Source organism: Sciurus carolinensis, chromosome 8 (assembly GCF_902686445.1).
Source record: "Sciurus carolinensis chromosome 8, mSciCar1.2, whole genome shotgun sequence".
Lineage (NCBI taxonomy): Eukaryota > Metazoa > Chordata > Mammalia > Rodentia > Sciuridae > Sciurus > Sciurus carolinensis.
Window position 1 is genome coordinate 13,891,474 of NC_062220.1, and position 23,777 is coordinate 13,915,250.

The following is a 23,777-nucleotide window of genomic DNA, read 5'->3' on the forward strand; positions in this document are numbered from 1 at the left end:
GCAAGAATGGAGGAAGGAAGGACTGTATAGAGGGAAAAGAGGGGTGGGAGGGGTGGGGGGAAAGGAAAAAAAATAACAGAATGAATCAACCAACATTACCCTATGTAAATTTATGATTACACAAATGGTATGCCTTTACTCCATGTACAAACAGAGAAACAACATGTATCCCATTTGTTTACAATAAAAAAAAGAATTTTGCTGTTCATTTTCTACCTTTCTGTACTATCTGAATCATTTTAGTCACACTCAAGTCACATTTTCAACATTTCAAATCTCTGGGTTATACCATCACAGAGCATAACTGAAAGTTATTAACATCTGCATGCCCACACGTGTGCACATGGATCCAGCTGCAACTATGAGAATGCAAACTACAAAAGATTTAATTACATAGGAATCAAGTCAAGAGCATAGATTTGCCTCTAAATTTGTTTTCTTGGCTCAAACACAAAGCAGCCTCATGCCTATCATAGTTAATTATTTACAAAGAAAGAAGGAAATCAAATTCCAAAAGGTACCTGGAAATGCAAGATGTTTTCCAACTTTATTGAGGAATAGTTGAAAAATAAAAATTTGTATATATTTACAATGTACAGTATATGTTTTGATATATGTATATGCTGTAAGATTATTACCACAATCAAGTGAATTAACATATCCATCACCTCATAATATTCTCTCTCTCTCTTTCTCTCTCTCTCTCTCTCTCTGAGGTAATGAGAACATTTAAGATCTAGTCTCTTAGCAAATTTCAAGTGGATAATACAGTATTATAACTGCAGTCACTACACTGTATATTAGATCTTCAGAGCTTGTTCACCTTGCCTTACTGAAACTTTGTAGCCTTTAATAAATATCACCCTATTTTCCTCACCCTCACATTACTTGACAACCCATCTACTCTCCATTTCTGAATCTGACTTTTCAAGTTCCTTATGTCATTGAGGTTATTCAGTATTTGTCTTTCTGTACCTAGCCTATTTTGCTTAGAATAAAGTCTTCCAGGTTCATCTTTGTTTTCACAAATAATGAGTTATCCTATTTTTAGTTGAGTACTATTCCATTGTATGCTTATATATATATATATTTATGTCACTTGGGCATTAATGCCTTAGGTTGATTCTAATCTTGGCTATTGTTATATCCCTAATGCCTTTAAAAAACAAATCATAGAATCGTCGATTTGTAGTGTTTTGGATCTTAGCATCCAGGCACACCATCAATACCAAATCTGAAAGATTAGTTATTTCATGTGTTCAAAAATATTCATAAACTTAAGCATCCCACAGGCTAATCCTAGTATAAAGTCTTACAGATATTAAAATGAAATACTTAAGTTTACTGGAAAGAACACAAAACTTGAGTCAAAAAACCTGGAATTGTTCCATCTGCATGATTTACCAGTTGATAATCTTAAGCAAATCATTACTCCAGGTTTATCACCTATGAAATGAGTTGCATGGAGTTTCATTAAAATCAAATGAGAAGCTGGGCACAGTGTCACACTACAATCCCAGTGACAGGAGGCCAAGGAAAGGGCTTGGAAATAGTTCAGTGGCAGATCACCTCTGAGTTCAATCCACAGGACTGAAAAAAAAACTCAAATGTGATAATGGACTATAAATAAGGATGCCTGAAACTGAGGGTGGTGGTGCATATCTGTAATCACAGCTACTCAGGAGGCTGAGATGGGATGATTGCAAATTCCAGGCCAGCTTGGGCAACATAGCAACACTCCATCTCAAGGAAAAAAAAACTGCCTGATAAAAGTAAGGCCCAGTAAAGTTAGACAATGTTATTATGTTATTATCACTATGATTTCTCACAAAGGACATGCACATAAAATAGGAATGGCATCATGGAAACTCCTACTACTATTAAAAATATAACCAAGGAGAACCTTTTTATTTGAAAAGAATGGTATTATCATTCTTAGAACACAAAAGATGATCCTTGACTTCATACAACTCACAGCCAGTCATTATTCTCTTGGATGATAACTAACAACTTCGTGTGTCTCTGATAAACCTAAATTCAGTCTTAAGTAAGAAAAAAGATACATGTGAGAGACAGTAGATAAATGAAAGTAGATTACAATTTCATAAGAAGTGGAAAAAAATGTCCAGGTACATCAGGTATCATCCTTTGGATTCCAGATACCCTTAGAACTGAACAAAAGGAAATGTGTTCAAACAAGGGGAAAAAAGAAGACTGATAAAATATGTAGAAAGAGGGATGGGATTCAAAGGAGGGCAGCATGATGGGAAGGAAAGAGCACTGGACCAGAAGTCAGGAACTTAGTCAATGTCTACATTACTGCTACAGGCTCTCTGTGAAACCTACCCCTCTCTGGGCCTCAGTTTCTTTATCTATAATACAAAGAGGAGTTGTAAGACTAATTAGAATTGCTAAACAATCATTTAAAAGATGTTCACCGGGTGTTTGCTATGGGTTATGTGGTGCTCTAGTCACCAAGGACATAGGAAAGAACAAAAACAGATACTGGCATTCTAGATGATCTCTGTCCAACTTGAAGACCTGGCACATAAAACTGACTATAGCTGTGAGGATGCACAAGTAGAGAGTCATGATGGCTAAATGACCAAGGGGGAGAAGGCCTAGCCTCTTCATGAAGCAGCATCCTTTCTGAGAGCAGAAGCAAGTGCCCTTCATGCCCATTTGCCCCATTCCAGGTCCTAGGCATTGGAGCCTAATATCCAATCATAACAGTCAACTGACTTCTATCCTGAAAGGTAAATCTAGAGCTCAAGAAAACTTCCAGAAATATAAAGATGATTTTTTGTTGTTGTTGTTTTTCAGTTTTTATAACTAGTATAACTAGGCTTACTGTAATGGAGAAAAGTGAAAATGATTTTTAAATTATCTATAATGACTAACATTAATGGACAGATAACACTTCATAAAAATCAATGATCATTATATTAATTATTCCTAATTTCCATTTTCTATAATAGGAAAGCACATCTTATATATATAATGCAAAAAGAAGTACATTTTCAGAACTGAGGAGACTGTGTGGCAGTCAGTGCTGTGACTGGCTTTTGGGAAAAGCTGCTGGAGGGGGCTGAAGTTTAGAGGGGGAGAGGCGACTGCCTGCCAGCTCCACAGGGCCAACAGATGACCAGACGTGCTCTAGACACAAAGCACAATGTCCATCTTCAGCATGTCCTCTCCAGAATTGGACATTTCCAATGACTAAGCCTCAGTTCACCACTTATCAGTTATCAGGGAAGTCCCTAGATATTTTTAATCCTCATTTTCTTCATCTGTAAGTTGAGGGGTTAATATACCCTATTAGATTGGCAAAACTTAAAAAGACTGATTACCTAATTTGGTCCAAGTCATACTGAAACTTCATCCAGCAGGAATGGATACCTGGACAGCAATTTAGCATTATCTTTTCACATTTTTAGTGTATATGTCCTTCCTCCCAGTAATTCCACTTCTAGGCACTAATTTTAGAGAAATAAATACACATACACAAAAAAGATGTGTCCAAAGATATTTATTACCAGATTATTTTCATCATAAAAATACTGGGGAGGGGAATGTGAATTAATAGGAAGCTGGATATAGCTTGTAATCACAGCAACTTGTAAGGCTGAGGCAGGAGGATCACAAGTTCAAGGCTAGCTTCAGAAACTTTGCAACACCTTGTTTCAAAATAAAAAGGGTCGGAGATGTAACTCTGTGGTACAGCAACCCTGGGTTCAATCCCCAGTACCAAAAAAGAAGAAGAAGGAGGAGGAGGAGGAGGAGCAGGAGGGAGAGAGGGAAAGGAGGATGAGAGGAGGAGAAAAATTATTTACTGTACATAAACAGCATAACACCTTTTCTGCCAAACATAAAGCCCCACCTTGATTTCTATAATACATTAAAATAATTCACTTTGCATTGCAAAAAGAGAAATGATATTGCTTTGTATTCTGTATTTCCCATTGCCTATGCATTGAATTGGTGTCAAAGAAGAAAAATCTTAAAATACATGAAAGTCAACTCCCTTATAGAGTAATTAAAACAGTACCTCTGAAGAGCATCCTGAGCTCTTTCTCCCCACATCATAAACCCCAGGTTCTTTAAGCACAGTCTGTCTTCCACAGGATTTTCTAACATAGGAATCCCCATGATCAGTATGATGGAATGAAGAGAAGGGTAGGCAGCCATGAGTATCTAGATTAAGACCCTGGTGAGATTGGCAGAAAAGTACTTGGAAGTTTAAGGGACTAACCAGACATAAACTAGGTAAAACAAGGGCAGTGAAAGGAACCTTTGTCACTGCTGTCCTACTAGCTATATGACATACACCTTCCTGTGGTGCCATACAAAGAGTGTGCCATGAAAGACAAGTGACTTCCTACAGTGAAATGAAATACAATATGGTGGTGCTAGCTTGAAATGAGGTAGGAAATGCTACTGTTTTCTTGGGAAAGACTGTAAGACTTTAAACCAAAGTTGCTTTAAATAGCAAAATGAGTATAAAGTGCCCCCGGAAGATACAAGAGACTCAAGCTACAGGGCCTCCGCTTCAGCCACAAGTAGGTAGGGTGATCTTATAGTAGAAGACAGTGTGGAAAGTGAAAAATCACAGGCTGGCTCAGCTTACCAAGACCCAGAAGTCATTCAGATAGTAATGGTGGTTCTGGAAAAATGGAGGAAGGCTTAAGTACAATAGTATCAGCCATTTCGAGAGAAACCAGCAACCACCCAGGCTCAGAAAAATGAAGTTATGTGAGAATCCCTTGAATTTTCAGATCCATTCTCCAAAACTCCAGACAATAAGAACTCCATTTCCAACTAGGCTGATGAGAAACTCATCAACTGCTACCAGTTTTTCTAGGGCAGAAATGAAGATGGTGGGATAGGAAATATCTCATTGCTGCCCCAGAAAGTTTCCTGGGTCAGGGATGATGAGTATGATGACTTTGGATGAAGTTAGATCCCCTGGTATGATATCACACCCAGGGTGATTTTTCTTTTTCTTTTTCTTTTTTTTTTTTGTGGTGCTAGGGATCAAACTATCTCCCCAGCCCCCCAGGGTGATTTTTCACACACACAAAATATGGATTTGGACTTGCCCTTCCGTAACAACATATAACCTACAAAGTTATGCTCCTCAAGCAGAAAAAGAAAAGCTATATCCAGGAACAGAGAGTTTAGAAATCATGATGATAATTTCTGTATTTGTTTCTATATAAATGAACCCAGAGACTAAATTCGGAGATTAGAAGCAGTACACAAGACACTAACTCTCCATCTCAGAGGACATGAGCTGAAGTCTAGATATAAGCAGATAATAAAATAAGAACTCTCAAAAAGAAAGATCAAATTAAACATTCCCAGATTCTATAGAGTACAAGATATGAGCTCATATGCTATAAAATTTTTTTATTTTTATGAAAAGAACACTGAACATGTAAGCATATAAGCTGAGTAACTGTTAGCTTTCCATTACTGTGAGAAATACTTAAGATAAACATTTCAAAAAAGAAAGACTTTGGTTCATTGTTTCAGAGATTTCAGTTCATGGTCCCTTGGCCTGGTGGCTTTGGGGTCTATGGTGAGGCAGAACATCATGGCCTAGAACATGTGACAGAATAAAGTTGCTCACCTCAGGGTAGCCAGATAGCAGAGAAAGAGAGAGAGTATGTGTATGCATTTGAGAAGGGCTGGGGACAATATATAACCTTCAAACATATACTCCCAAGGATATACTTACTTCAACTGGGCCCTATTCCCAAGGTTTCTACTACTTCCTAATAATACCACTGCCTAGGGTCAAAGCCTTAAACAAACGAACATTTGGGGGACATTCCAGATCCCAACTATAACAATCTCAAAATTAAAAACAGATTTTATTATTAAAGGGAGAAGTAGGGAAAGTTTGGAGGAAAGAAACAATCAGAAAGCAAAACACACCATATTCAAGTATCAAGTTAAAAAAAAAAGGAGCCATTATTGTTCATTGTGGTATTTGAAGTGATCTGCCCTTGATAACCAATAATTACTACATATAGTATCTCTCTTCTACTGATTGTCAGAACTGGTACTGTGGTAGGGTCAGGAGAAGCCCTATGGTCTTGAGCTAGGTCAAAGGACTCACAGGCTCCATCCTGCATCCCCTGCTACTCTATGGGGAGAAGGAGCCCTTAGAGCCAGGCTTCAGAAGACCAGATTCACATGGCAGCATTGCCATGAATGTCCATTTCAGCTTGTTGTTCCCCAGAATGAGAACAAATGAGTGGCCCACAAGATAAAACATTGTGATTATTTCACCAATCATTTGAGCCACCTTAACTTCTGGTAGAAAACGACTGGATGACAAAATTAAAAAGGAAAGAAAGTAAAGTAGGAAGAGAAACAGGAAGGAGAGGAGGATCCTGGTGGCCCTCCTGTGGGCCTCAGTACTTGGATCTCTGGAACTCGTACTACTTTGCTGCATCTGCCACGTGTGTCTCCGCAGAGACAGAATGAGCAGAACATAGGCAGTCAGGGACACAGTTAAGGGAGGAAAATGCCACAGAGTCCCTAGAACATGCATCAGGTGATATTCACTTGTCTTCTCTCTCAAGTGTTCCGTCACATTACCTGTGCTATCAATTCCATGGAGGACAGAGCTCATCTTAAATTCATGGATCAGAGACACGGTACTGCAACACAACAAGAGCAGTGCACCCAACAGCATCCACACAACCACCCTGGAAACCCTCCACTTGAGCCAGAGGAACGTGGGGTGGGAGAAACTGGCAATTTTCAGGCAGTAGAGGACACCAAGACAGGCGATGAGCCATGTGCTCAGGAGGTTTGTAAATGTCCAGAAAACATCAATTGTTTGCATTACTGTTCCAGAATCATGTATTCTGTAAGAGAATACCATCAAAACACCATCAATCAAGAAAATCCACAGCAGAACAATCTTGGAGAGGGCCAGGCTGGTGATGATGAAGTCAGATAGAGAGATTCTCTTGCTCTTGAACAAGCTTCTGCCATTGACCAAACCAACGAAACCATTCCCCAGGTTTCCAAGAATGAACTGGATGACAATCAGAACCAGAAACACCCCGTCAATGACTCCCATCATATCAGCAAGTAGGCAAGCCTGATCTGTGTTCTTCTGTGGATAGATGTAGTTTCCTTGCTGATTTGGACTTTTCCTGAGAATCTATCCTGTCTACCAGTTGCTTCACTGTTCCTGTCTCTGGTCTCTGCCCAAGTTAGTCTGCCATACAGCACAGTTTAGTGAGTCCTCTCTGGCTCTGTCAGGATGGCCTGCTCTCTTCACAGATGACATGTACTGTCACTTCCATCTGTGATCCTAAACTCAGCAGCTCTTTGCTAAAATGCAAATAGACTAGTGTCCAGTGTCACCCAGAAGGAAGACATCTGGGTCACAAAGAATATGGAGAACATGTACTTGATTTAAAGGGAATAGAATCAGGAGCCTCCCAGCACACAAAGAATCAGAAAAACCAACAGAAGCATGTAAAGTCTTGGTTCCTCAGGAGGAAGGCTTCAAAGACATACAAACCGAAGGGGAAATGTCAGAATCCTACCACAAAGCACTATCTATCACCCTGGGGGAAGGGCATAAATTATGAACAAAAAAAAATAAGTAAAGGTATATGCTAGTCTATATCTTTCAATGCTGCTTTTGTCTCACAAAATTGATTTTATAACCCATTAATAAGTTGTGATCGAGATTATTCAAAAACAATGTCTAAATGATGGAGAAGAAAATCAATGCCATCAAGACACAAAGCACAGAGTGCAACAACATTATCCACTGACAGAACTTTTCTTCAGGAGGACTTCACAAAGTGGCTGATAATAAGCTCAATGAGATGTAGTTTCATCAGGACAGGTGCCAAGGAATCTCTCAACTGAGCCAGGTGGACCTCAGCAATCTTGACACCATGTTGCATATTATACACCTCAACGGCACTGGAGAGCACTCAGGCATAAGCAGTTCACAGCATCACACTCTACTTTCTCAGGCCACTAGGAGAACCTGACCCATGTGCTTCCTGACCTCTCTGCAGTAGAATTAGAATAAGGTCAGATTCCCTCGTCTCTCCAAGTCCAGTAACAAGACCTTACTCCAGTCAAAGGGATTATCCTATAAACTACCCTTGTCCCTGTTCAGTTTTCTCAGAGTCTAGGTTCTATAGATTGAGATTTTTTTTTTTTATTTTACAATACCTTTCACATTTCCTTACAAGAACAAATACAATAATAACATTCCTCTAGCTATATATTTGAATTTTTCAATGAGGACAAAGTTCAGAATACACGGCATATCCAAATGCATTTCACATAACAACATTTCATGTCTGATCATACTTTTTACTAACTTCAGTTTTGCCCCTTACATCTCAAAACCATCACGTCCAAAACAACTTCTCAATTGATTCCCACTTAGAGAGAGTCAACTCTTTTTCATCCTCATTCTTCCCCATTTCAGCAAATGCCAACATCATCCAGTTCCTCAAGTCAGTCACCACCTAAGAATAGCTTGACTTTTCCCTTTGTGCACATCCTGTATCCCACCAATGACTTACACATTTTAATTATAAAACATGTCTTGGATATCCCATTTCTGCCTCTATCCTAGTCCAAGATGCCATCATCTCTCATCTGTACTACCTGATGCCCTAGTACATTTTTCCATTTTTGTCTTCCCCCATAATAGAATCTCCATTTAGCTACAAGAGTGATCTTCTTAAAATGTAAATCTGATTGATCATTTTGTTCTGCTACTTAAGATACTTGAATTGCTTCCCACTGACACTATAATAAAATATATACTCCTTACATTGTATTGTTCACTAAAATAAATCTCCTCTGGGTATCCTTCATGCACTGAGGTTCAAGACAAAGTTTACAGTATCACATGGTTCGTGTTGAAAAACAGGCTGCATTAAAGGAAAACCTGCATCAGCAACAGAAGTAAAACATGGTTCCTCCTCATCCCTTATTACACACAGGGGCCAGGGTGCTGTATGGTCAGCAGGAAGCTTTCGTGGGCTGATGGAGGTACCCATCTTCCCTGTGTTCTTTCTTGAAGGAAAAGTGTGAAAGGAACCCCGTCAGTGGAAAATAATTTGCTTTATATCAGAAAATACAGTCAAGGGCAAGAAAAAAGGGAATTCCATGCACTATTGAAATAGAAGGAATAATGATGATCATGATTTACTCACTAACATAACAGATTACCTGGGCTAGGAAATAATAAACATACATAGTATTTAATAGTGCTATTCAAAATAAACACCTGTAATTCCACCACATGCTTCTTTCCTCTCCTGCCCCTACTCATTTCCCCAAAGTTCCCAAGATAACTCATCTTGAATTTTATCATTCCCTTACTTTTAGAAGTTTCATCACATGTACATAACCATAAGCAGTTTACTTGATACCAATCTTTATAAAAATGACATATTACATAAACATCTGCAATCTTCTCATATTCTCACTTGATATTCCTAAAAGCTATTTCTATTAATATGCTAGGTATAATTATTTTATGCAGCTGCACAATACTCCACTACATGAGCTATCCATTGTCTTGATGAAACTTTGGGCTGTTTTCAGTTTTTACTACTATGTACATTGCTGCTCTGAGCACCCTTGGACATGTTTCATGGGCTGTATGCAGCAAGCATTTCCTACAGGGTGTACCTGAAAGGCAGAATAACTAGGTGAAATTTCAACAATGACAAGCCATTTTCCCAAATGGGAATGCCAGTTCACACTGCCCACTCCTGTGCATGTTTCCGCTGATGTACAACATCTTGCTTCACACTTCAGCAAATGCTGAAATTTGCCAATCTGGAGGGCCAAAAATTAAATTTCACTGCAGTTTGTTTTCTATTTCTTTGATTGTTGAGGTGAATCTCTTTTTCATATATTAATGAGTCATTTGTATTTCCTTCTCTGTGAAATGCCTTTGCCCATTTTTCTCATTACTTTGTAGGCATTTATATATTTATAATAATATTTCAGTTAAATGATTGCCAGTATCTTCTCAGTTTGTGGCTTGCCTTTTTGTTTAATGGTGACTTATGATAAATAAAGGCTACTTTTAATAGTCAAATTTATCATTCTTTTTTCATTAAAGAAACCCTTCCTACAATATGTATAATCAGACAAATGAGAAATTATACTCCATTTGTGAATGATTTATCAAAATGTATAAATGCATTCTACTGTCATATACAACTAATTAGAACAAATTTAAAATTTTTAAAATAAATAATATTAAAAATTTTTTAAATTAAAAAACTTTCATATGCCCAAATTATACAGACATTGTCCTTTATTTTCTTTTTTCAACTTTTAAAAGTTTTGACAACAAGTCTTTAAATAGCCACAGATGTGGTTTTGTGGTGTAGAGATTTTAACTCATTTTTTTGTATGAAAGACAAAGGTCCTCACATCATTTACTAAATAATCAATGCTTTAACCAATAACCTATAATCCCACTTCTATCAGATATTGTGTCTATATAAGCATGGTCTATTTCTGGACTATTCTACACTACTGGGCTATTTGTTCATTCTTGTATCAATAGTATACTTTACCATATTAGGTTTAAAAAAAAAAAAAAAAGCCTTGCCAACTGGCAGAGCAAGTCCCCCACTTGTCATTATTCTTCAGCTGTATGTTGCTTGCTCCTCAGTCCTTGCTCATCAATACGTCTTCAAGTTGTAAGGACAACTGATCAGTCAAATACATAGATATCAATTAGTGGACACAAGAAGTATGAAAGCACAGATACATGACACCTCTAAATGAAACACAGTAACAGTCAACAGAGTCCAAAGAAAGGGAAATTGACAAAATGTAGAAAAAGGATTCAAAAGAATGATTCTAAGGAAACTCAGTGAGATAAGATATATAATACAGAGAGATAATTCAAAAGAATTAGCAAAACAATTCATGATATGAATGAAAAGTTCAGCAAAGATATAGAGATGATGAAAAGAACCTAACTGAAAAGTCTGAATCGCACACTAGATCAAGCAGAAGAATGTTGGGCAGGGGTGGCAGACTCCGTAATAGACTTCTTGCCTAGCCTGTTGGAGGCCCTGGGTTCAATCCCCTATACTGCAAAAAAAGAAAAGAGAGAATTTCTGAATTTGAAGAGGAATCGTCTAACTCAGACAAAAAAGAAAGAAAGAAAGAAAGAAAGAAAGAAAGAAAGAAAGAAAGAAAGAAAGAAAGAAAGAAAGAAAGAAAAGAAAAGAAAAAGAAATTAAAGGAAACGAAAAAGTCTCTGAGAATTATGGGACACAATTAATTGGGAACAAATGTTCATATTACAGTAGTTTCATAAAGCAAAGATAAAAATGACTAAATAACAACTAAAGCAGCAAATTAGGAAACCTAGAAAAAATGGGTTAATTTCTGGACACATAACCAAAATCAAACCATGAAAACACAGGATACCTGAAAATTCCAGTAACAAGTAATAAAACTGGATCAGAAAAAAAGCTTCCCAACAAAAAGAAAAAAAAATGTCCAGGACTCACTTTACTATTGAATTCTATCCATTTGTTGTTCTTTTTTTTGTTGTTGTTGTTTTGTTTTGTTTTGTTGGTACTGGGGATTTAACACAGGAATACTTTACCATTGAGCTACATCCTCAGGCCTTTTTATTTTGAGACAGGGTCTTACTAAATTGCTTAGGGCCTCACTAAGTTGCTAAAGTTGGTCTTGAACTTGTCATCCTTCTGAGTCACAGGAATTACAGGTGTGCACCACCACTTTGGGCTCTGACTCTATCAAATTTTTAAAGAAGAACTCATATCAATTATTCTCAAAATGTGTCAAAAAGTTGAAAGGGGGGGACTCTTCCAAACTCATTCTATAAGGGCAGCTTTACCTAAACACCAAAATCAGACAAGATCACAACGAAAGAAAAATATACAATGGCTCAGGAGGCAGTGGCAGGATCACAAGTTCAAAGCCAGTTTTAGCAATTCAGCAAGTTCCTAAGCAACTTAGCAAGATGCTGTCTGAAAATAAAACATAAAAATGGCTGGGGATGTTGCTCAGTGGTTATGTCCCTGGGTTCAATCCCTGGTACCAAAAAAACAATTTAAAAAAGAAAGATAGAGAAAGAAAAATTAGAGAGAGAGAGAGAGAGAGAGAGAGAGAGAGAGAGAGAGAGAGGGAGAAGGGAAGGGAAATATAGGTCAATATGACATGACGAATGTAGATGCAAACATTCCCAACAAAATATGAGCAACTTAAATCCAGCAGCACATCAAAAAGATCATGCACTATGATCAAATGGCACTTATCCAGGAATGCAAGAAAGGTTCAAAATATAGAAACTAATATACATAATACATCACATCAATAAAATTAAAGACAAAAAACATATGATCATCTCAATTGACAAAGGAAAAGTATTCAATAAGTTTCAACACTCCTTCATGATAAAAGAAACTATCATGTAGTTCAACATGATAAAAGCAAAATATAGCAAAAACACAGTCAACATTATACAGAATGGGGAAAATCTGAGAGGGTTTCCACTAAGATCTAGAACAAGACAAGGATGTCCAAGAGGCAACTAGGAAAGAGAAAGAAACAAAGGAAAGGGAGAAATCAAATTATCCCTGTTTGCAGACCTCATGATACTAAATATAGAAAAACCTGAAGACTCCACCAGAACAGATAAACAAATTCAGTAAAGATGTAGGATATAAAATCAACATATAAAATCAGTAGTATTTTTATACACCAATAATAAACTCACTGAGAAAGAAATCATGAAAGTAAGCCCATTCACAGTAACTAAAAGAAAAATACCTAGTGATAATTTTAACCAAGAAAGTAAATGATCTCTACAATGAAAACTACAAAACACTGATGAGAGATATGGAAGAATACTAAACCAAATGGAAAAAACTTCCATGTTCACAGATAAAATAAACTGATACACAAACAAATGGAAAGACTTCCCATGTTCATGAACTGAAAGAACTAACATTGTTAAAATGTCAGTACTACCCAAAATGATCAACAGATTAAATGTCTTTGCTGTCAAAAAATTTAAAAAGAACCGATATTGTTAACATGTCTGTATTATCCAAAGCAATTTACAGATTCACTATAACCACCACCAAAAACCAGTGTGACCAGTGGGTCTCATAGACCTACCTATGAGAGAGTCTGAGAAAGGAGAATCACTTGAGCCCAAGAGTTCAAGGCCAGTCTGGGCAACAGAGCAAGAGCAAAATCTCATCTCTCTAAAAACAAAAAACAAACAAAAGGAAACATGACATTCTTCATAGAAATAGAATAAAAATCCTTAAATGTCATACAGTCACAAAAGATCCCAAATAAAGCGATCTTAAGCAAAAAGAACCTGATCTTAAAACATACTACAGGAAATTTAGCAACCAAGATAGCTGGTACTAGCATAAATACCAACATAGACTACTGGAACAGAATAAAGATTCCAAAACTGAATACACATATCCAAAGTCAACTGATTCTCCACAAAGTCATCAATAATATACACTGGAGAAAGGATAGCCTTTTCAGTAAAGGTGCTAGGAAGACTGGATATCTATATGCGGAAGAGTAAATTTTGACCCATAATTCTCACCATATAAAAAACTCAAAATGAATCAAAGACTTAAGTTTAGCACCTGAAACTATGAAAAATACTAGAAGAAAACACAGGAGAACTACTTCAAGACATTGGTATAGACAATGACTTTTTGGATAAGACCCCAAAAACATAGGCTACAAAAGTGAAAATAAACAAATAGGATTATACCAAATTAAGAAGCAGCTGCACAGTCAAAGAAACAATCAATGGAGTTGAAAAACAAACTATAGGCAGGGAGAAAATATTTGCAAACTATTCATTTGATAAAGATTAGTATCCAGAATATATAAGGAGCTCAAAAACCTCAACAAAATAACAAAAACCAACAAACCCAATTTTAAAATGAGCAAATGATCTGAACAGACATTACTCAAAAGAAGAAATACTAATGGCCAACAATTACGTGAAATAATATCCTACATCAATGGACATCAGGAAAATGCAAATCCAAACCACAATGAGATATCTCACCCTAGTCAGAATAGCTTTTTTTAATAAAAAAAAAAAGCAAAAAATCAACTACAGCTGGTTGAGGATATTGAGAAAGCCCTCGTAAATGGTTGGTGAGAATATAAATTAGTACAGTCATGGTAGAGAACAATTTGTAAGTTCCTCAGAAAACTAAAAGTAGATCTAAATAATCCAGTTATCACCCTTCTAGGTATTTATCCAAGGGAAATGAAAGCAGCTTATCAAAGAGATCCCTGAACTCTCATCTTTATTTCAGCATGATTCACAGTAGCTAAGATATAGAATCAATGGAGGTATCTATCAATGAATGAATAAAGAAAATGGAATATTATTCAGAAATGAAAAACAACGAAATCCTCTCAGTCACGGTATAAGGGTGGAATTGGAGGATGTTATGTAAAGTAAAATGAGCCAGACTCAGAAAGAAAAACACCACAAGTTCTCCTTTATATTTGGAAGCTGAGAAAGGTGAACTCAAAGTAGAAGAGTTTAGAATAGTAATTTTACAAACTAGGTACAGTGGTGGGGAAAAAAGAGAGAGGTTGGATAACAGTATCAAAACACAATTTAGGAGGAATAAGGTCTAGTGTTCTAAAGCACAGCAGGGTGACTAGAGTTCCCAATAACCTATAATATATTTTATGAAGACCTAGAAGAGGAGAGCTTGAAGACACCAAAGAAATGGCAATTTTATCAGTACACACTCCATAGATGTATTGCAATATCACACCATACCCTAAATATGTACAAGTATTATGCTTTCATTAAAAAACAAAATTTTTTAAAAAGGGGAATCAGCATGCTAGAACAAAAACACTGCAAATGGCAATCAGGTTCCTGCACTGAACTGCAATACATAAAAACAACACGGATTCATATGGAGTGGAGGATGCTGTTTTTTTCTGTCAACAGTTTTTAAGGCTTTAAGTCAACACAGAGTAAGAAATGAAAATGACCTTGAAAGATGCCAGAAGAAACCAAACCTCCAGCCTCCAGGCATGGGGATGGTCCAGGATCACGATCTACATGCAGTAGAAGGCACTGAGGGAAGTGGCAAGCAGGCTCACCTGGATTACCAGGAGCCAGAAGCCACTGAGACAGTAAAGCCAACCACTGCTCTGGATGAGCAGAAATAGGCACACAGGAAACAGGTCCCCTCAAGCAGTCTGAGTAGGAACATATGTGGCTAAACACCATGCCCATTACCGGGACCTCTTATAGTTTTTAAGTCATTCTCCAGAACCCCCTTACCATAACGACCCCATTCTAACCAGGACGATTAGAAATTCACTACTGCCATCAGCATCAGCGGCCCAGGGACGCAGTGGTTCTGCTGGGGCAGGGAGTCTCTCACTCCATTCCAGGAGGTGCACTGTTGCGGTGCTAACGAATGTGTGCAGCTTCTGGCTGAAGCTCAGTTTCCCTGAGACTTGAACAGCATTGCAGTAGGACACTCCCTTCTCACATTCTGCCTCTGTCCTTTGGAAGTTTATTCTCAGGATAGATATTACGGCAGGGACAGAGGAAATGTTCCTGAAGTAGCAGTTCTACTTTCACTTGCATCTACATGAAGCTGGCCTGAACTGATTTCAGATACAGAGCCACAGCTACAGAGTGGCATTCCAAGAGGAGGACCTGAAGTCCAGAGACCCAACAACAGTCTCCTGAGACTTTCACCCTATCTAACTCCAGGGTTCAGGGCACAGTCAGAATCATAGCTTGATCCTTTTTTTTTTTTTTCTTTATTATTATTATGTTTTTTATTTAGCTTTTAATTTTTTACAGACTGCATTTTGATTCATTGTACACAATGGGGTACATCATTTTGTTTCTATGGTTGTACACAATGTAGATTCAGACCATTCATGTAATCATACTTGTATGTAGGGTAATGATGTCTGTCTCATTCCACCATTTTTCATACCCCCCTCCCTCTCATTTCCTTCTACATAATCTAAAGTTCCCCCATTATTCTCATTCCCCACCCTCCACCCCCATTATATATCATTCTCCACTTATCAGGGAAAACATTCGGCCTTTGGTTTTTCGGGCTTGGTTTATTTCACTTAGCATGATATTCTCCAATTCCATCCATTTATTTGCAAATGCCATAATATTATTATTCTTTATGGCTGAATAGTATTCCACTGTGTATATATACCAGAGTTTCTTTTTTCATTCATCTGTTGGAGGGCACCTAGGTTGGTTCCACAATCTAGCTATTGTGAACTGAGCTGCTACAAACATTCTTGTGGCTGTGTTACTGTAGTTTGCTGATTTTAGGTCCTTTGGGTATAAACGGAGGAGTGGGATAACTGGGTCAAAAGGTGGGTCTATTCCAAGTTTTCTTAGGATTCTCCATACTGCTTTCCAGAGTGGCTGCACCAATTTGCAACTCTACCAGCAATGTAAAATTGTGCCTTTTTCCCCACATCCATGCCAACATCTGTTATTGTTTGTGTTCTTGCAAATAGCCATTCTAATTGGAGTAAGATGAAATCTTAGAGTTGTTTCAATTTGCATTTCTCTAATTACTAGAGATGTTGAACACTTTTTCATATATTTATTAATTGCCTGTGTGTCTTCTTCTGTAAAGTGTCTGTCCAATTCCTTGGCCCATTTATTGATTGGGTTCTTTGTATTTTTGGTGTAAAGTTTTGTAAGTTCTTTATAAATTTTGGAGATAATTAAACCTCTATCTCTCACCCTGCACAAAACTCAACTCAAAATGGATCAAAGATATAGGAATTAGACCAGAGACCCTGCACCTAATAGAAGACAAAGTAGGCCCAAATCTTCATCATGTCGGCTTAGGATCAGACTTCCTCAACAAGACTCCCAAAGCACAAGAGGTCAAAGCAAGAATCAATGAATGGGATGGACTCAAACTAAAAAGCTTTTTCTCAGCAAAGGATACAATCAAGAATGTGAAGAGAGAGCCTACAGAATGGGAGGAAATCTTTTCCACAGCCTGATTCTTTTCCGAGAACCTGAACAGTGGGACCTAGTGTTGTAAGAAGGGAAAGTACATTCATCAATTGTTTGACAAATACTTATTAAACGACTACCATGAGTCAGGACCCTGTTGCAGACTCTTGGGACACAGGGTGAAGGAAAACAAGTCCCTGCTTTTACAGAGCTTATAATCTTGTGGGAAGGTCAAATAATTAAGAGTTTTAACATGTTTATAACATGTTTACATGTTAACATGTAAATAGAGCTGTATTTATACATATACAAATCCTTATTGACAAAGTAGGGTGAGGGACAAAGGACAGAGTGAGAAAACAAGAAAAACAAAACAAATAAAAAACAACACAGAATAAATATTAGCTGTTGAATAATATTAGCTCTAGATGTCAGGCAAGAGAGAAATCTTAGAACCACAGCTGATACTTCATTTCCACACAGAACTGTTTAGCATATCAGCCCCAAACCAAAAACTCTGTGCATGGGTCTGTACAGTGAGTTACAGCCTCAATCTTTCTAGTTTACCAGAGCAACCCTTGGACATAACTGAAACATATCTGTCATATACTACCATACCTCTTTCAGCCAAGGTCCCTCTACTCAAATCTCTATCCTCCACTGCTCTGAGCCCTCAGCTGTTTTCACAATACCTGATCAGAGAAAAGAAGGTCAATGAAAGATCAAATACAAGCATCAGAAAGACCCTCAAAGGGGCAAATTATGGCTTTATACTGAGTTTCAACAGGGCAGCCTCTCCAAAATAGGAAAAGAGTACTGAAAGGAAAGAAACAAAGATCGCTCACTGCTTTCAAAAATCAGACACTTGCAACTAAAAAGGCCCCTTCCCATTGAAGAATAAGGATAACTCCATCCTCTCTTCTTGAACTGACATATCTTGGCCATTCTTCAGGCATTTTGTATTTCTATACTCACACAGTCTTTTTGAATGCTTCTTAGGATTGTGCCTACCTTGCCTCTAGGTGACACAGAGGCAACTCCCCGAGCAGCTGTTCACCTGAGCAAACTGATTCTCTAAATGAGCTATATTAGTACAGATATTCAGAAATTGATGGATCAAGCACACATAAGAGGAACAAAAATTACAAATGTACACAAAATCAGTCTTCCCATGTTCCTCTCCACTGCCTTAGAAAAAGGAAGGGTTCTTGCTCACTGCTCAGCATTCCTTCTTTGGTACCAGAATTCATTCTTTTTAGTGGTAGGAGGAATCACCAACTACACTGTCCAGGGTTCTGGGTACAGCCAGAATCACAGCGTTTGAGGAAGGAGAATATGATGAGCAGTTGCAGCATTACTCAGAGGCAGAGAAAGTGAACGGAGCAAAAGCACATTATCTTTGCAGATGAGAGAATGGGAGCTATTTTCATCTGCTTTTATAAATTTGAAATTCTGGGATGGGGGAGGGAATGAGTATAGCAAAGTTTGGGGAGCCCTCGAGAAAGTGAAGCTTAACTTCCTTCAGTTTAAGTACCCACCTAGCCATAATCCACAGAATAATCAAGCAGTTCGGAAGCCATGTTTAGAACCACACACCTCAACCCAAAATAGATGTGGAGAGGAGAGTGTACAGACTGTGCCCTTCCTCCTGCTGTTGTCTGTTCCCTTCTCAACTCCCCTTCCTTGCCCTTCCCACCCCTGTTAACTTACTTCATCTTCTTTTGGATTTCCCTGACAGGGAGATTCTCATGCATACATGGACTTTCCTTTCACACTTTTTTCCTCAACTGATAAAATGGCCATGGGCTATTCTCTTGGATGCAGGGTCAGGACATAGACCTCTAACTGTGCCTTTCCTTAGGCCACAATATCCAAATCGCTAGGAAATTTTGTCAAACTACACATACCTCTTCTATTCCCATCAGAACAAATAGGAGGCAGGGCATATGAAATTTGGGGGTAAAAAAAAAGGAAAAGAATAATTACCAATGGACTCTATCGTGCTTCTCACCTCTTTGAGAACTAGTGGGCTAGACTAGTGGATCATATTCAGCTATAACTTGTGAAAAAGGACATTACTGATAAATATTATTTTAAGTGTCTTCATCTGGTATTTGAAGTAATCTTAATAGCAACCTTTAAGTCATGCTTTAAAAGACTAATGTCTCCTTCCTAGAAAGCCCTTCCCTCCTTCCTTCATTTTTCCTTCTTTCTTTCTTGAAAACTAAAAATGGTTCATCAACAGGAAAACCCAAAGCCATACGTGATTAAGTGAAATTTAAGCAACACAAAGAAACTTTGAAGAATTTTCTTTTAGTTCTTACAGGAATTGTTTCTACTTTGCCATCAGCTTGCATTGCTGTCTTACTTCCCAAGTAGCAGCTTTCAAAATAAATTTTTTAATTGTTTCTTCTTTAGTATTACTACTTTTCCATTTAAATATCTCATATAAATGTCAAGGCCTAAAAGCCCAGAGTCTATGTGAACCCATGACATTCACTTCTACTAAGGGAACAGTACCCAGGAGACTTCTGCATCCTGATCCCCCCTTGTGAAAACATCAGCAGTTCTGAGTGAGTCTTCTTATTGCAGACCAGCTGCTTCAGATTTCTTTTTGAAGATTTTCTCTTGTCCTAGAACATAAGTTTGTTTAATTTGGCATCCCACTCTCCTCTCTCTATGTGTCTTTCTATCCCCCTTGTGATACGGTGGGGAAACCACTGGAATTTAGGGAATCTAGGGAGGGCCAACCCCTTCCTAGTTCTACTCTTATGAACCACTTACATAGCTTCTTTGTGCCTCAGTTTCCTCAACTACATAATGAGCATAATAATATCTACCTTACCAAAAAGGTTGTAATGAACTGATACAGTCACATGTGAAAATGCAGCTCAGACACATTGGGTTTATAGCAGTTAAACGCTGATGACATGACCCAGAGTTAGGGCTACCACAGTGGATATTTCAAGACTTATGACACAGTTCAGGTATTGACCTGGCACCCACCCTCTGCTTAGGATGTGATTCTGGATAACAGAGTTTAAACACCTTCTTTTCCTGCAATAGGCAGAGAATAGAGGGAGATACAGGATTTATGTGAAAGCCTATAAATCATCACATCTCAAAAATAAATCAAATTAATTTATTTAACTTCTGGTTAATAAGCACTTAATGGTAAGTATTTACAGAACATATTGGAACTACAAAAACTCTAAGCCTACACAGCTTTTCTGAAAACCGGACCCACAGAACACTTGAGGCAAGTGCCTAAGCAGTCTTTCTTCACAGTCCTGCTACAAAGATGGCATATCCAACTCTGAAGGGTAAAAAGAAGACAGTGTAGGATAATCAAGATACAAGTCGGCAGAATTTGGTCAATACTGTACAAGAAAAGGAATCCAAACAAAACATAAGAAAGGCTGTTTACTTATCTGTCTTAGGAGAAACTGCATATTGACATTAGAACCTATCTATTCTTTAAAGATAATGGACAGACCTTTGGATGGATGGGTGGGTGGATGGATGGATGGATGGACAAACAGACTGTATATACTGTATGTATTTAAAAGTACTTTTACTGATTATAATGCATTAAATATTCAATACAGAAAACTCACAACATATAAAAATATTACTCAATAATTTCTAACTAAAATAATTATTGTTTGAATGTTTATATATTTTCTCTTAGACTTTTTTATAAATGCACTTTTTTTATCAAAATTGGTATCACACTCCATATATGTTATTATTGTATTTTACTTAGCGGGTCATATAAAAATGTTCTTTGGCTATAAGAAGGCAAATAATTATGTATTGTTTCATCACAAAGATATGTTATGGTAAAGCATAAGTTATTTTACTGAAGTAGCAGAGACTAAAAGCACAGTGCCTTAAAGCATGAAGATGTTTGTTTCTCATAAACAATCATCCCAAAGTTCACCATGAACAGTCCAGAGCTGGTACAGCAACTCCATCATGTCAGGAACCATGTGGCCAATTCCAAGATGGGTAATAACACCAGTATCTCCAAGCATTAACCTCAATAGCATAGTCCAGGATGGGCAATATTACATTGGCATTTGAGCCCACAGACAAAAAAAAGTAGAAGAGGAAGAGAGAGTCGTGACTATTCTAGAGTCATACCTAGAAACTACTTAACATTACTTTGGCTCACTCTCTATCAGCATAGCTTGATCACATGGCAATATAACACCTAATTATAAGAAGCTATCAGATATCATTTAAACTGTACATCTAAAAAATGGATTACTATGAAAAAGAGGAAAAATAACAGGTATTGGGGGGCCCATTATGGTTCTGCCACTCATTTAGAGTTCTTATGCCATATAGTACACTAATCACTCTCAGTAATCCTTTTGTCTCTTAATCTTAAGATTTCAATATGACAAATACCTACAGTTTTCCTGCTATAAAATTGGTTTAGGTAATATTTACTGTACATCACACTCAAGAATCTGGTGGCCAGAATAGGAAAAGACAAGCAATTTGAGAAATTTGAAGATTGATTTATTTTGACATGTGTAAATACATCAGCATTTTATAAGTGAGACAGAAGTTTATTTTTTTAAAAAACTACATAAATGTAATTAATTCTCAACACCTATTACAAAACCTGTCAATACCCTGTCTTCAGATCCTTGTTCCTCTGAAGCCATAATTCTATTGTTACAACCCCAGAAACAGTGCTATCCTACAGAAGAACTGTGCTCTGCACAAATGAACACACTACTGAAATAAATCTGCCCAGAGTCAGCACTCCCATATCAGTCCAATGGCTCCCCTTGGCTTTATACCAAATTCCATATTGCATGGTGAGGACAGTATTTTGTAAATTTGCATTCACATGGTGTTGATTTCACCATTTGGAACTTGCTTTTGACCAAGCAAGTTAGCTCTCTGAATTTAAGATCCTTGAAACCATTCTGAATTTGACCTCTTTAATACTAATCACTTCCCTCCACCTATCAATTCACCTTTTCCTCCTTTCTAGATACAGCCTAGAAATTCAGTGCTAGGTTTCGTGGTAGTAATAGCGATTACTGTCACCCAGCAAATGTGAGGACTTTTCTCTGTCTAACCCCATTACTTTCACTGAATTTTTGTTGTTGTTGTTCAAACTTACTATGCCTTAAGCCTGTCTTCTGACTCTCAATGACTACTCACATACTGATGTACTCTCTCTTAAGACTCTTCAATTAAACAATAACAAAAAATTCATCATATGCACCAGAGTATGTTTCTTAATTTGGGGGAACTTCCCATCGTACTTCAATAACCAGTGGGTGATTTTCATTATCCAAAAGTGTAAAAAACATGCAAAATACATGATAAGTAATACCTCAAACAAGTTCCTTAAGAATGTACCTTTAAATATTGGCAAAAACAAAATGCAAAATTAACTGATACACAAGCACTCAAAGACATAAGATGTCAGAATTACAAACACAAAAATAACTTCTTCAAACCAATAGAAAAACTGCTAGCAGAAAATCTTGCTCCCAGCCCATGGGTAACTCCAGCCAATGATTACAGCTGAAATTCCACTATTTGTTGAAACAAAGAATCTTCTTTGCTTTGGTTTTCAATTTAGGATGTGTGAGAATAAGGAGAGCAGAATGTCCTGGAGGGTAAAGAGCAGAAATAACCATACAAATGGTTTTGACTCCTAAACCCATCTTCACATTCAATGGGAGATAACACAGCAGGGTAGAAATCGAGTATGGAATGTAGAGAATGAGGAAGTAGACCATTAGTTTCATAGCACCTACATGAGCTTGAGTCTGGGGGTTCCAAGAGTCAGTGGAGCTTTTCTTCATCTTCTGTATATGTCTCCTTAGGGAATGTATTAACAACGAAGCAGAAGTTACATTAAGGATAAACTGGAGCAATGAGCTCAAAACCAAAGAGGCCACCAAAGACAAGACACCCTCATTGAAGTCAAATAAGGTGCCATTTCTCACAGTCACAAATTCAGGAAAATGTGATAGCTGTCTGAGCACAACATACAGAAGAGTGGTGAAGGCAGAAATCAGCACACAGGCCAGCAGCAGTCTGGTGATCTTTGGGGAGAGATTCCGTTTCAGCAGGAGAAACACTGAGTGTTGGTAGTTAGTAATCTTCACACAGTACAAGCTGTTGAGCAAAGTCACAAACCAGAGACTGATAGAGTCTAAAAACCTCCAACATAATAGAAAAAGTGTGGAATAGGAAACTGACCTTTCAGCATCTGAAGAGATGATGTAGAAAATGCTCAGTAGAAACAATGCCAGCATAAAAAATCTGGTGATGCCCAAGCTAAACAGGATCTTATCAGAAGAGGAGATTTTATGTCTTTTGACCCAAGTCCTGTAAATGACCACTGCAATGAACAGATTCATAGTGATTCCTACAAAATTAAAAATAACTGAGGCAATCATAATAAAAAAATAGAACATCTGAAGCATCGTTACTCATTGAGGATTCAGCAATTATGGTACTGATGCTGAGGCAGGAGAAATACTGAAATGTGTACCCAGACAGGGAGATGTCTCCTTTTTTTATTTTTCCCCAGCTCAGCAAATGAGCCATTTGTAGTTTAATAGCCAACTGCTTTTACTGAGATGCAAATTTTCTAAGGATTACATTACTATTTCTTCATTCCTATACTTTTTTCTTTAGAAATATCCAATTAAAATAAGCCTAGGTAGACCTGGGAGTCCATTCCTCC

At 37.5% G+C, this 23,777-nt stretch overlaps 3 protein-coding genes across 3 annotated transcripts; all 3 read right to left on the minus strand.

Moving 5' to 3' along the window:
* Positions 1–4,082: 4,082 nt before the first annotated feature.
* Tas2r5 (taste 2 receptor member 5) lies at positions 4,083–5,278 on the minus strand. The gene is given in 5 exon segments (XM_053743435.1): positions 4,083–4,137; positions 4,139–4,194; positions 4,253–4,314; positions 4,558–4,857; positions 5,272–5,278. Coding segments are annotated over 5 exon segments (480 nt in total).
* Positions 5,279–6,151: 873 nt separating this feature from the next.
* Positions 6,152–7,102, minus strand: LOC124991695 (taste receptor type 2 member 3-like). The gene has a single exon (XM_047562440.1). It carries the CDS (start codon positions 7,100–7,102, stop codon positions 6,152–6,154), a length of 951 nt encoding a protein of 316 aa, XP_047418396.1.
* Positions 7,103–22,614: 15,512 nt separating this feature from the next.
* On the minus strand, positions 22,615–23,514 carry Tas2r4 (taste 2 receptor member 4). Its single transcript, XM_047562656.1, has one exon. The coding sequence runs from the start codon at positions 23,512–23,514 to the stop codon at positions 22,615–22,617; it is 900 nt and encodes a 299-aa protein (XP_047418612.1).
* Between the last annotated feature and the right edge of the window lie 263 nt (positions 23,515–23,777).

What these genes read in the sequence shown, in the direction of transcription:
- Tas2r4 (XM_047562656.1), bottom strand. Translation starts at nt 23,514, where the DNA reads ATGCTTCAGATGTTCTATTTTTTTATTATGATTGCCTCAGTTATTTTT.
- LOC124991695 (XM_047562440.1), bottom strand. Translation starts at nt 7,102, where the DNA reads ATGATGGGAGTCATTGACGGGGTGTTTCTGGTTCTGATTGTCATCCAG.